The sequence below is a fragment of the Lagopus leucura genome, unplaced genomic scaffold, assembly GCF_019238085.1.
Source record: "Lagopus leucura isolate 7727_CA_CO unplaced genomic scaffold, USGS_WTPT01 200-1_obj-0_obj, whole genome shotgun sequence".
Lineage (NCBI taxonomy): Eukaryota > Metazoa > Chordata > Aves > Galliformes > Phasianidae > Lagopus > Lagopus leucura.
The window spans coordinates 12,002-25,508 of NW_024963502.1; the positions used below are offsets into that span (position 1 = coordinate 12,002).

A 13,507-nucleotide genomic window follows, 5' to 3' on the forward strand; every position below is an offset into this window, starting at 1 on the left:
GGTCAGATTATCATCCCATGGCTGAACCTATGGGAAGACCCCAAATCTCTGGTTTGAGGAGGGAGACTCACCCAATATTGCATGCTTCTGTCTGCAAAGGAAAAGCAGAAATAATGCGTTATGGAAGGAACATCTCATCCCACAGCTCCCAAATGAAGACCCCATCTTTTATTTAATGTTGGAGGGAGGACTTACTTTGTTTTTCAGCTAGTAGCTCTGCAATGAAACAAGATTGAAATGCATGATGAGAAGGGTCAGGTTATCATCCCATGGCTGAACCTATGGGAAGACCCCAAATCTCTGGTTTGAGGAGGGGGACTCACCCAACATTGCATGGCTTTTCTCTGCAAAGGAAAAGCAGAAATAATGCGTTATGGAAGGAACATCTCATCCCACAGCTCCCAAAACATTAAAAAAAAAAAAAAAAAAAAAAAAAAAGTAATGGGAAGGGAAATTAGTTTTGCTGGAAAAGAAAGAGAAGAGCAGTGCAGAGGGGTAAGAGGGGCAGCTGCTCATCCCAGGGCTAATGCCAAGGGGCGACCTTGAATTCCCTCACTTTAGGGAAGGACACTTACCCAACTCTGCATCTTTTCTCTCTGCAAAATAGAAGCAAAAGAAATGCATGGTCAGAGGACCTTCTCATCCCCTGGCTGCTCCCATGCCAATACCCCAAATCTTTATTCTGGGACGTGGCCAATTACCACTGGGAAGCAATTAAGCCAATATGAAGGAAATTGGGCAAGAGTTTTGCATGTGGATCAATCAGGATCGACACATCTCGTAGCCCCAATACATCCCACAACACCAACACATCCCACAGCCCCAAACCATCGCATGAACCCAGTCTGCAGTCTTCTATCAGTTCCATTAAAGGGATTTTGGTGGTGTAAGGGGCTGGAAGGACTCACTCAACTTTCTGCTCTGTGCCACTGGAAAACAAAGCGGAGGAAGAGGTGGTCAGCAGGGCAGCTTGGTTTGTGTGAACGTCTCAAGATGGCCTGGAGCTTTCCACCTGGCCCACGACCCAGCCACATTGCTATCTTCCCACCCACACCCCTTTCCTTTTTCGCTTCCTTCATTCCCGAAAAGAAAGGCAAACGTTATTTAATGAGCGCTGGAAATCCCAGGAGAAATCTCCCTTCCTCCTCCTGTGTACCTCCATGGAGCAGAGCTCAGCACCACCCCGACCATCCCTGTCCCTGCACAACACCTCCCTGCACAACATCCCCTCTGCTCTCAGCTCACCTTGCTTTCTGAGGAGAAAAGCAATGATGATGATAAATAACCCAACGAGAAGTGTGATGACCACAGCCAGAGCCACCTTCCAGGGATGGACGATTTGGGAAAAGGGATCTGAAAAAAGCATCAGGAAAAGGGTTCCTTTTCCATTGCCGTATGTGGAAAAGCAAGACTTGGGTTTCTTGAATTCACAGAACCTGAAGGGGCAGCAGCCAGGGAGCAGTGACACACAATGGCCGCATGCCCAGCTTGGCACAGGTGGAGGAGCTGCTCAGTATCCTGTGCCCACTGCCTCTGAGACATGGAGAAACCCATCCCAGAAACCCAACCCAACCACCTCATCCATTCAGATCCATTCCTAAATCGCGCCGTGTGCCCACTCCAACTCCAGCATCTCATCGAGCAACTCAGCCCCGACCTCTTTCGAAGGCTGCTGTCCTTCAGCTCTCCATGCATGGATGTGAGGATGAGGATGGACAGAGTTCAGGTGGGACACACGAACCCAGCGACACCTGGAGGCATCACCCCAGCCACTGACCTGACACCTCCAGGTTCACCACAGCGTCTGCGTAATTATCACCATCTTGCACAGCACAGCTGTAGGAGCCACTGTCAGAAGATCTCACAGCAGTGATGCGCAGTTCCAGGTTTCCATCAAAGAGACCATCCCTGAGCAGTTCTGTCCTCCCTTTATATTCCTCCATCTGCTCCAGGTCCTGTCCACTTTGGTAGTGGTGCACTAAACCAGAGGACCGGTGCTGGATCCATCTGATGTCTGAGCTCCAAGCATCCTTGCAAGGGGACAACTGGCAGCGTAGCACAACGTCCTGTCCCACGATGGCAGTGACATGGGCGCTCGGTGCCACCACCCTGAGCTGGGCTGGGCAATGAGAAGGGCAGGGAGAGACGGTGAGATGGTGGCTGTGTGAATGTGGGGGCATGGAGCGGCACAGGGTGAGTTGGTGTGTGCTGCATCGCATATAAAACAGCTGGAGAGGCAGCAGGAGGGAGTGGGGAAGGATTGCTGGGGGTGAGAGGTGAAGAAGAGACAGAAATTCTACCCAAAATGACACGTTTCATGGAACAACTGAAGTGAAAGTGAAACCAAAGTGAAAGTAAAACCCAAGTGTATATGGGTGCTGGGCTTGGATCCTCCCTGCCCCACAGCTGCTCCCCCACCTCACAGCAACACCTCTGGCAGGCACAGCAGCCCCACAGGACCCCTACCTGATCCTGGGCGGAGGAGGTGCAGAGCCATGAGAGGCAGGAGGGTCCTCCAGGGGAGGGCAGAAGTGGGGTGGTTGCAGCCCAATACGGAATGCATCTGTGCTGGAGAAAAGGAGGGGAGAAGGAGTTGGGGAAAGGAGGGAGAGGAAGAAAAGAAGGAGGTGATGCAAGAGTTGGGGTAGAAGATGTGTAAAAAATGGGTAAAAGATGGGAGAAGAGGATAGGGGAAGGAGGTCGGGGTTGGAGATGAGGGAAGGAGTGGGGAGAAGGAGAAGCAGAAGGAGGCGGTGGAGAAGATGGGGAAGAAAATTTGGAAAGAAGGTGGGGAAAAAGTTCCGGAGGAACATGCAGGAAGAAGCTGTAGGAGAAGATAAGGACCCAGAGGGTTACAGCCACCAGGGGAGAAGGGTTAAGGGTTGCTCAAACATGAGTTCCATGAGCACAGCCACCACTGCCCTGCGTGGTGCCAGTGCTCCTCACAGGCTGCTCCTCACAGGTGACCCCAGAAGGATTTCCCCTACAAGGAGCCCCATGGAGACAGAAATCCCTCACCTGAGCTGCAGGAAAGTGTGTGGCTGTGCCCTGCTTCTCCTACCTTTGCCCAGCTTCGACCTCTGCTCAGCTCCAGGGTGCAGTAATTTAGTTTGAGGAGCTTTGCCCCTTTCGCGATGAGGAAAACAACTGGAGAACTTTGAACACCAACATCCCATTGCAGCTTTGTGCACCACCCTGGGGCTCTACATTCACCAGGAACATGGATGCAGGAGAAGCATTGCCATAGAACAGGAGGAAGCCGTGGGGTGCACTGTATGAGCATTTATCCCAATTTCTCCAGTATCCCACAGGTTACAGGGCCCAGAAGTTCTGCCTGAGCGATCCCTAAGGGCTGGTGGCGCAGGATTACAGCTTGGAGCAGCTGCAAGAACCCAAAGCACTTCCCACACTTGATGCACTCATAGGGTGTGATCCCAGCTTGCAGCCTCTCATGTAGTAATGGTCAGTTTTATCCTAAAATCTTCTTGCACTTGAAGCCATGTAATTTTCCCCATGCATTCACACTGAGGTCACCCTGGTGCCTGCTCTTCTCCAAACCAAGTTCTTGTGATCACACAGAGGATGACATGGTGGTAGCAAGCCACGTGGATGCAGCAGGGCAGATGGGGAAGGGGCGAGGGGAGATGCCCACCAGCAGAGTTCTCATGCAGGACGCAGCAGTTTTGCTGCCAGCATCAGGAAGCAGCTTCCCCTCCTTTCCCTGCTGGGAAATCACTCCTTTTCAATGCTTTTTAATGCCTCTCACCCACGTTTTGCTCAGATCTTCCAACTCAGCCCAAGCTTTCCATCCCCTCACGGGTAACTTCTCCCTCCAGAGAGCCGTCCCAAAACTGCTGCTTTCCTTGCACAAAAGGTGAACCATTTCTGTAGGGGGAGGGGAAGGGTTGTGGTTGCAGTGTGAACAAAGCCTGCGCGCTTTTAGAATTCACTTCCTGCCTGCTGGTTTCATTTCTGAGGGCTGAATGGGCAGCACAGGCAGACAGCAGCATGGGTCCAACATTTCAATGTCTGCTGTGGGAAAAGGAGTCCAACAGAACATTCCTGAGACACAAGAGATGAAGGAAACAGACACTGATGGAGTAATGTGAGGTAACCAGCAAAAAAAAAGGCAAAAAGGATGAAAAAAGAGCAAAACCACATCTGTTCTCTGTTCCACCAGAGATCCAGATCAAATGGGTGAGAAGGAAAAGCCCCCACATGCGGCTGCTCATCATTCCCGGGCAGTGCTGGAGGTCCTCGTCCTGCTGCTGCTGGTGGCAGTGATATGGGGGTGCCGATGAGCATCCCTGTGAGGACTATGCCTCTATTTTGTTATAGAATGGGGGATTTCAGACTCTTGACAGGCTCCCCAAGCAAAGCCCCAGTCCTACATCTTGGGGCACGAATGTTGTGCACTGAACCAGGCTGTGCTCAACCTTCCCCATCAACCCAAGGGCATCACCCCATCATGGTTCATCCCATTCCCCTTGCATCTGCAGGATGGAACATAAAAAACAATGGATAAATTCCACTTTTCAGCTCTCTGCATCTCAATGGCCCAATTTCACCCTACTCTGTGCCACAGTTGCCATTCAGGAGTGCCTCCCAAGGGATTCTCCCAAATTTTGGGATGGCCCTCCAGAAATCCAAGGCAGTGCTTTTGCTGAACCCCCTCCCATGTACACCAAGAACAGAGAAATGAGTGATTCTGTGGTCACTGCCGTCAGTCTCACCCCAAATCTGGCACTGCTCCCCCAGGGTCACCTCTGTGAGCCTGGCTGCATCCCCATCCCCTCTAAGATGGATTTCCTATTGCAGGAAGCCAAGGGAAACGAAGCACAGCGGGAATGGGGCAAACAGATGCGTTCTGCTCGACAGCCAACCCAGTATTTTTTTATTGAAGGAAACAACACAGGGTTAGGAGCTGATTGCATGAGCGCACACAGCGATGTCCCCCAGTGCCTGGCAGTGCTGGGGTCTGCACACCCCAAATTCCTTGCAGAGCCGTATTGCAGAGCTTCACCCCAACGACTGGGGCTTTTGGGGTGGGCACACATTGGGGAGGGGGGCTGCACTGCCCTCTGCCTCCTACACTTTATGGATGGAGATGCAAAGGTTCTTTCTGGCAGATCCATTCATGTTCACCATTACAGGCATCGTCCTCCACTTCTGTGTTCTTGAAGGTCCTGCAGTGATTCTCCATCGATGCAAGATTGCCAAACCTACAAAATAAGGCTGTTTGCACCCAAAACACCTGGCTTGAAGGAGGCAGGCAGTGGTTGCAGAAATACTCACTCTGTGGTGTTGAAGGAGGAGTTGTCCACCCATTTCCATTGATTTTTGGACACTTCCAATCCAATCCACACCGGTTGATTCACTGCACCTGCAATCTCCTTGAGGTTATCCTGGGAAATGGCACCAAAATCCCTCTGCAAGGGGCTCGTGGGGTGCAGAGCCGCCAAGTCGGCGCAGTTGGACCCCAGCAGATGGGACTCAGACAGCAGCCGTGCTTGGAACGCTGCCTGGCTCTGCAGGTGGCTCCATGGTGGGAATGGCCTCAATCCCGAGGTGGTGGCACTGCTGGGACCACCTGAGCTCTGCTTCCATCCTCCATCCTGTCTGAAGGGTGGGAGGGGGACACAACCCCCATGTGCCCACCCCTGACCTGAACCCTGATGTCCTTAACTCAAACCACAGTGTGCCCAACCCCAATGGGCCTGACCCCAACCCCAACGTGTGCAACCTTCACATCCTGATCTCTACCCATAAAGGTCCCGATCCTGACCCCAATCCATACAGTGATGCTTCAGCCTCATTTGGGTTTGGAACCACGGGCCCTCCTGCTGCCACCCAGTCATTCCACAACAGTTTTCTCCCACAAAATCCACCAAACCCACACATTTTCAGGTCCCTTCCAGTTCTCTGCTCTATCTTTACCTTCTCTGCCTTCTTCCGGAGCACCACCAGCTGAGACTGCAGATTTTCACACTCCCTTTTAGCTTGTGTCCAGTTCCCCTTTCTCATGGAAAGCCTGTAGCATTGGTCCCCTAAAAGCCTCCAGAACTGGGGACAGAGCAGGCAGGCAGCAGGGGCTGGAGAGAAAGAGCTGTGAGCATCTTCAGGTGGGAGAAATCCCACCCAGGAGGATTTCCTTGGGAAGGGCATTACCTGCAGAGCTGTTCGGTGTGGATTGGCAGAAGAACTGCTCAATGGAGGCGTTCCCACTCAGCTGCATCCCCCTGGTCCCGCTGGTCTCAGGGCAGTGCTGGGCAGTGCTTGGGGGTGGAGTTGTTTTCTGAAAGACTTTTGGGCACAAACTGGTGTGAGATGCAGCCCTATGGGGGACAACCCCATGGAAACCACGCAGGGTTGGGTTTGAATCCTTGAGCTCCTGTGCAAAGCCTTTGTGGTTCTGATTGAAATCAGTTCAGCCATCTAAAACCACATGTTGTATAAGATTGGACATGATGTGTATTGCTTCTATCCCCCCCTGCCTCCCCCTTGGTTTCAGAACAGAGAGTCTCTTGCAGAAGGGAGTTCCTCTCATTGAGTTTTGCTTTGGGAATGTTGGATGATCACCCAAACCCCAGTGCAAAGCCCCAGCCTCACTTTGGGCTGAAAGAACGTGTTTTCTGCTCAGGAAGGGCTTTGCTTTCCTGTGCAGTGGATGTGGTTGGGATCTGGTCACTCACCCCACACGCTGAGCCCCACCAGCAGCAGCAGCAGCAGCAGCAGCCCCAGCACACCGACCTTCTGGAAGAGCCACCGAGCTGGAAGAGCCCACACTTACATAAAGCAGGCATTTTGAAAAACCTTTTAAATTTACAAAAAAATAATTGCTCTGTGAAAGAGCCCCTCCACCAGCCTGTAACAGAAGTTGATGGCTGCTTTGTTTCCTCCACAATTTGGGGACCCCAGACCCTTCCCATTGGTTCCCATGCTGTGTATGAGCAGAAGTTGATGCCTGCTCATTTTCGTCCAGTTCTGGGGTCCCCAGACCCTTCCCTGTTTCTCCCAGTGGTTCCCAGCTGGGAAGGAGGTGGCACAGAGGGGTGACAGCAGCAGAGCACGTGGGCTGGGCTCCCACTGGAGGTCGGATGGGCACAGGGACATCCCCTCCACGTGTGTTTTGGAGGTGATGGAGGCCCTGCAGGTCCCATAGAGCATGGGGTGGAAGCTGAGCAGCCCCCAGGCCCTGTGAACCAAGCCCGGTGTGGGGCAGCTGGAGGCTGGGAGGGCTGTGACCTCTGCAGCCCCCGTGCCACATGGATCCAGGATGCATTTGCCACCACTTCGTGCGCTGTCTTCCATTTTCTCACATTGGGTTTCCCGATATGGGCTGATTTTTGCTCAAAACCATCACAGCTCTGCCCATTCTCAGCCTTCCTTCTCCCCCATCCCTGCCTTTTCTCCTCTATACAAGCGAGGATCAACCCAGAAACCAACCAACATTTCTGGTGCTGCTCAGAGTAACAGAGAGAAACACAAACCCCCAAACCAAGCCTGCAGTGAGCGCCCACCACACAGAGCATCCCTTACCGTGCTGCTGCTTTGCAGGAGACAAACAGCCTGCATGCTGCCTTAAATCAGCATAAGTAATTTCCTCATCCATGGCTCAGAAGCTCACGAGAACGGCCCCAAAATGACAAAGTCCCGCAGCAACTTCTTGCTTTGCCACCAACCCGCCTGCGCCTGCGTCCACTGCCAGGAAATGGCGTTGGCTGGGCTTTGTTGTCTTGGTTTTTGCTTTTAAATGACAACAGAACAAAACACAAACCCCACAAACATGGGTAGAGGTACCCTGCAGCCTTTCCTTTGGGGCACGATGGCCGATGCCTCACGTTGCTGCTCTGAGGGGTGGAAACACCTCCGGGTTCAGCAGGGAGCGACGCGGTGCTGAGCTATGGGGCGAGCAGTGAGAAACTGAAAAATCACTGATAATAAAAGCCTAAAAAAAACAGTAAAAATCAAAGACCCCAAATCGAGGCTTTTTAGGGGTCAGAGTGCATTGGCTGGTAATCAGGGCGGGGGAGAAAGGCAATGTTTGGTGATTCCTCCCCAGCCGACGGCTCGGCAGTTTGAGTGCTGAAGGGATGGGTTTGACTTTTAATTACCGCTGTCTATTAATGAATGCTTTTAATTTCTTTGCTGTCCTTTCTCTTCCACGCTAAGATGTCCGCTGTGCTTCTGTGTGCTAAAAATAAAAGGTGTGAAAGGGCCCCGTCGGGGCTCTGCCTCATCCTGACCGTAGCGTGCAAGCAAAAAAGTGCAAAGATGATGAAGAAAAAAGGTGTTAACCAACAGCACTGCGTCCAGGCAGTGAGAAGCCCTTCTCCTTTGTGTGTCTTCGCTGCCACAATCGCTTTTCTCCCCTGCTTTCTGTGATAGTTTCATTGCTGAATCATTGCTTTGTTGGACATCATCTCCAATCCTCCTCAGTTACCCCATGGGAACACCATTCTGGGGACGGATTCGTTGCTCCCCAGACTTTGGCACCTCTTCCTTTGCACATTTCTGGTCGTGGCCTTTGGCAACTCCATTCCTTGCCGATGGAGGAAAGGATGGAGACGTGTGCGGTTCTGCACGGGGTCTGCAGGAAAAAGGGCTGCAGAAGGAGCTGAGCGGCTGCTTTGCAGGCAGGAAGGTCCCACTGGTTCTCATGGAGGGAGAAGTTACCCGTGAGGGGATGGAAAGCTTGGAAGATCTGAGCAAAACGTGGGTGAGAGGCATTAAAAAGCATTGAAGATGAGTGATTTCCCAGCGGGGAAAGGAGGGGAAGCTGCTTCCTGATGCTGGCAGCAAAACTGCTGCGTCCTGCATGGGAACTCTGCTGGTGGGCATCTCCCCTCGCCCCTTCCCCATCTGCCCTGCTGCATCCACGTGGAAATCCCCCCTGAAAAAGCCCATTTTGTGACCATGCACCACATTTCTGTCTGCATTCAGCATCGGACGGACACAGGCAATGGGTTTGGGGGCTGTGGGGGGGTTTGGGGTGTATCTTTTTGCTGAGCCTGGCTTTGAGGTGTGGGGGACAATTCCACTGCAAGGGGGAGGGGGGTATTTAAGTGCATGTGGTTGTGATGAGTGGCAGTGGGAGGTGGTGCGATTGCATGGGGGAAAGCTCTGATTTTCCCCATAAATTGGGGCTGATGTGGCTCCTCTTGTTCATTTTTATGAGGAAGGGTTTTTTTTTCCTCATGTGGCATTGCATTTAATTTCAGTTCTCTCTCATTGCCAATCCCTGGCAGTGCTGGGACTCCTCCTTTCCATCCTCATTTGGGCGATCGTTGCCCCAGAGGGAGGAATTGCTTTTCCTTTGGGTTGCTGCGATGAGTGTTAGCGCCCAGAAATACATCCTTGTGGGTCTCTGCTTTTGAGGCGCTGCTGATGGATGCGAGTTTTGGTTTGCAGGTGAAGTGGAAGCCCCAGAATGGAGGAAATGAGGGAGCATCCCAACTTTGGGGGCACGGAACGGAGCAGGAGGGAAGGTAACAGCAGAGCCACGACCCAAAGGCACCTCTTTGTTATTGTTATTATTTTATTAATTAATCATTTAATTTGAGAACAAAGGGGAGGGATGTGGGGGGGGGGGGGGGGAAGAAAACGAGTCCCATTTCTCACAGCACTTCCCCCAAGGGGAAATTTTCTGCCGGCTGTTGAGCAGCAGGTGGACTTTTTGCTGTGAGCAGCCAGGCTTTGGAAGAGTTCTGTTGTTATTGATGCGATTCTGTGATGATTTTGTTGTAATTAATTACAATTAATCCTCACTGAGGCACTGCTTGGGGAAAAAAAAAAAACCATTTTGGGGTCTCCTGCTCACACCTGGGATGCGTTGTTGATCCAGCAATGCACTGGAGGTCTCTTCTCCCATAGGTCCCAGCCACAGGGAGTGCATTTCCTTCCAGCTCACGATTGCAGCTGTGTTCACAGTGCTGCTCATCACTGCTGTTGCCTTTGCAGGTGAGTGTTGAGGGCTCCGAAGAGCAAAGAAAACCCTTTGGGTCTCTGTAGGCGTCCCACACTGGGGTCTGTGCCCTCAGGATACACGGCCATAGGGCTGTGGCCCCGCAGCCGTGGCTGATGGGCTGTGCCCTGTGAGTGCAGGGCATCACAGCAGGCAGAAAAACCTTCCTCCAGAGGACCAACCCCATCTCTGTGGCCTCTTTGCACCTGGCCTTGCCCAAAATTGGATTATTTTTGAGCAAAATGGGCCGTTTCTCTGCTGGTTATAGGTGCAACTATAGCACGCTAAGCAAGCAGTTAGAGGTGCTGGCGTGAGTCTCGCCAAGCCAAGCGGTCTGTAGGACCAAAAGAACTCTTTCCTCTCCTATTAATGATGAATAACTCCACCTTCAGGCACCGCTGGGGTGGAAATCCTCAAAGCCTGCAGTTTTGAAGGTGCAGCTCCCACGTTTCTCATCCCACGTTGCTCTGTCCGTGGCAGTGCAGGCGTTCCAGCCCCATCCCCAGCCCTGTGCTCAGTGTCCCTTCGACTGGGTCGGATTCAGAGGGAAATGCTATTACTTTTCTGAGGATGAGAGCGATTGGACGGCCAGCCGGAACAACTGCTCTGCTCTTGGTGCTTCCTTGGCTGTGTTTGACAGCGCTGAGGACTTGGTGAGGGGCACACAAATGAGCCACCCGTGTATTTTGTCCACTTCAGGGCTCCTTGGCTGCTCTTTCAGTGTTTCCTTTCTGATTCTGGGGTGAGGAGGTGGATAATGGGTTTCTTAAGGGTAGGTTGGGTCTACTCCTTAAAATCCAAGGAAAAAAAGAGATGTATGTCTATAAATCTATGAAGTCACCACTCTGCCTTAACGACCGTGAGCTTTGGTAACGGATTGGGCACTGGGATTATTGACTGAAAGGGTTCTGCATGCAGGGAACGTCCCAGAGCCCCGTGATCTGTTGTCTCTCCTCTTTCCCAGAGCTTCACAATGAGACACAAAGGCAGCTCCCCCCACTGGGTTGGCCTCTCACGGGAAGGCGAAGAGCATCCGTGGCAATGGATGACCCGCTTGCCTTCCTCTCACCCGTGAGTTCCCATCCTTGCCTTGGAGGCTGCAGCTTCTCCAGCCCTGAAATGTGGATTTGGGAGTGTGGGTGGTGGTTTGTGGGGTGAGAAAATGAGGGGAAGGTGCTTCGCACCGAGTCATAGGAATTAACTGAGCAGAAGTGGCGCAGGAAAGGAGATTCCCTGTTTAATTAATCATTTTTGTCTGATTTCACCACTGCGATTCCTCCCCCCAACCTGGGGTCTGTGTGTCTCTCTGTCCGTCTGTCTGTCTGTCTGTCCGTCTGCCCATCACCCCATCCAGGTTCCAGGTGCAAGGCGATGGTCTCTGCGCGTACCTGGGGGACTTCGGGCTCAGCTCCTCCCACTGCAGCGCGCACAGGAATTGGGTTTGCACCAAACCCGCGTTGCAAAACCCGAGGAAGAACTTCTGCATCAGCACCTGAGCGGCTCCCGGACCCGAACAAGCGATGCAAAAGGAGGAACCGAAAGCGAAGAGCTCCGCTTTCAGCTGCGCTCAGCAGCAGCAGGAGGGCAATGCGCTCCTCCAGCCCAGGTCCGACAGTGCCGCCTATGGGGCTGCGCGCCCCAAAGCAAATCCCGGGCGGAGCTTTGACCCCAATTAACATTTTTTTGCACCGTCTGACTCTTGATGACCGCTGAAATCCCAATTCTGGGGGCTATCCGTGCGCTGCTTGCAATGACCTTCACCCCTGCGCGATGCAGCAACAGATTTTGGGGGGGAAAATTCATTTTCACCCGTTTTTCCCCATAAGGAAATACTCGGAGCGCCGTGAGCCCAATTTTAGGGACCCTAAAATCGATGAATAAATCGGCAAATTATTTATGTTTTGTATTTTCCCTTCTGCGTCACTGCACGGGTATAGAGGTAAATTCACAGGTAACGACTTTTAACGATGTCTGCTCACAGGTAGCATTTTTGTCGCTCTCCACCACTCCTACAAATTCAACAGACCGATTCCTTCTGGTGATTTTATGCAATAAAAGAATATATTTGGTTAAAGAACCCGAACCACCACCTGGTACTGAAGGGAATGGAAGAGCACAGACCGCCCGCTCCCTTCCCCTGCTGTCGCACAACAGAAGGACCCCAAGGATGTGCAGACAGCGGGGCGCCGTCTGAGCGACTTCTTCTCGGGGTGGGCACAGAGCGGGCGATGCGTTGGCAGACGGGCGGCACGGGGGGAGGGCCGACCGAAGGAGAGCCGAGGAGACGGCCGGGGATGCGGGGGGTGCGGGTGGAGCGGCTCGGCGGGGCAGCAGCTAATTCAGCATCTCTGCGGGGAGAGACGGGCAGAGCTGAGTCCCGCGCCGGGCTCGGGAACGGGAAGGGGAACGGGACGGGACGGGGCGGGACGTTACCTGGAGCGGCGGCGACGGGGCGCCCTGAAACACAGCGAGACGACGTCAGCGCGGCCGCAGACCCCCGCCCCCCCCCAGCGCAGCCCCGCTCCCAGCGCTCACCTTTCTGACCGCGCAGGAACACGACGAGCCCCAGCGCCAGGAAGACGAGCCCCAGCACGAAGCCCCCCACGCCCGTCAGCAGCTTGCTCCTGCCCGCGTCCGACGGCGGCTCTGCGGGGACCAAGGCGGGGGCTCAGCGCCGGGGGCCGCGCTCCCGCTCACGCTCACGCTCCCGCTCCCCCCGCGGCGGGGCCGGGGCCCGGGGCCTTACCCCAAGGCTGGCTGACGGGTTGCCGCAGGCTGCCGTGCTCCACCCGGCACACGTAGCTGTCCCCGCTCCGCGGGACGGTCTCCAGCACCACCAGCACCTGGTACGTCCAGTCCCCGTTCTGCATCACGTCCGTGGACACCACGCGCTCCGTCTCCTCGCGCCCGTTCACGAGCCACTTCACCTCGACCTCCGGCGGGTAGAAGCCCGTCACGTAGCACGCCAGGCGGTCCGTTTCGGGCAGGGAGCCCGACTGCAGCGCCGACACCCGCACCTTGGGCTCCACTGCGGGGCACGAGGGGATCGCTGCCGACCGACCGCCAGAGCGCGGCGCGTGCCCGGCCGTCCGCGCTGTGCCCCGCGGCACTCACCGCTCCTCTGCACCGTGAAGGGCTCAAACACCTCGTAGTTGTACCGGCAGACCGTGTCCACTGCACCCCGTGTGTACTCCAGATACTCAGTGTTGTTGTTGAAGTATTCAGCCTGGCGCTCTCCCAGCGGTGAATCAGCCACATATTTCCCCACTTCGCTGTCGAAGTGCATTAACTGCTGCCGGTTGTAGACGTGCCTCTCCAGAATCCTGACCTGCTCGGTGCCGTTCAGGTAGTGGCACTCAAATATATAACCGTAGAGGAAGAACGCTGCGGGCAGAGGGCACGGTCAGGGCTCACAGCCGCCACCCGCCAGACCCCCCGCCCCTCCCCGGCCCCGCTGCCCGCCTCGACTTCTCTGTCGTCCCCCCCCCGTCCATCCCTCCGGAGCCCCGAGCGCCTCGCACGTCCACAAGGGCTCCGGCGGTT

The 13,507-nt window shown here is 54.2% G+C and overlaps 4 protein-coding genes across 5 annotated transcripts in view; 1 reads left to right on the plus strand and 3 right to left on the minus strand.

The window, feature by feature from the left end:
- The window catches only part of LOC122191169 (C-type lectin domain family 2 member E-like), a 12,445-nt gene extending 584 nt beyond the window's left edge, over positions 1-11,861 (plus strand). The window contains exons 3-7 of one of the 2 annotated variants that reach the window (XM_042891371.1): positions 9,412-9,488; positions 9,874-9,960; positions 10,445-10,617; positions 10,929-11,035; positions 11,319-11,543. In XM_042891371.1, coding sequence (XP_042747305.1) covers positions 9,431-9,488; positions 9,874-9,960; positions 10,445-10,617; positions 10,929-11,035; positions 11,319-11,460 — 567 coding nt within the window. In that variant the 5' untranslated portion in view covers positions 9,412-9,430 and the 3' untranslated portion in view covers positions 11,461-11,543. Of the gene's footprint in view, positions 1-9,411; positions 9,489-9,873; positions 9,961-10,444; positions 10,618-10,928; positions 11,036-11,318 lie in introns of both variants that reach the window. The other variant, XM_042891372.1, reaches the window with a different exon arrangement.
- On the minus strand, positions 788-2,749 carry LOC122191170 (myelin-oligodendrocyte glycoprotein-like). The gene is made up of 4 exons (XM_042891374.1): positions 2,467-2,749; positions 1,778-2,119; positions 1,246-1,353; positions 788-929 (listed from the first exon to the last, which is right to left on the minus strand). Exons 1-4 carry the CDS (start codon positions 2,561-2,563, stop codon positions 868-870), a joined length of 609 nt encoding a protein of 202 aa, XP_042747308.1. The 5' UTR covers positions 2,564-2,749; the 3' UTR covers positions 788-867.
- Positions 5,018-7,612, minus strand: LOC122191172 (killer cell lectin-like receptor subfamily B member 1F). Its single transcript, XM_042891376.1, has 6 exons — positions 7,540-7,612; positions 6,693-6,785; positions 6,169-6,303; positions 5,938-6,092; positions 5,296-5,405; positions 5,018-5,222 (listed from the first exon to the last, which is right to left on the minus strand). Exons 1-6 carry the CDS (start codon positions 7,610-7,612, stop codon positions 5,096-5,098), a joined length of 693 nt encoding a protein of 230 aa, XP_042747310.1. The 3' UTR covers positions 5,018-5,095.
- Positions 11,862-12,211: 350 nt separating the features above from the next.
- Positions 12,212-13,349, minus strand: LOC122191171 (class II histocompatibility antigen, B-L beta chain-like; the record flags this gene model as incomplete). Its single annotated transcript, XM_042891375.1, has 5 exons — positions 12,212-12,312; positions 12,398-12,421; positions 12,500-12,610; positions 12,711-12,992; positions 13,079-13,349. Coding segments are annotated over 5 exons (702 nt in total), but the record flags the coding sequence as incomplete, so codon positions are not given.
- Positions 13,350-13,507: the final 158 nt, after the last annotated feature.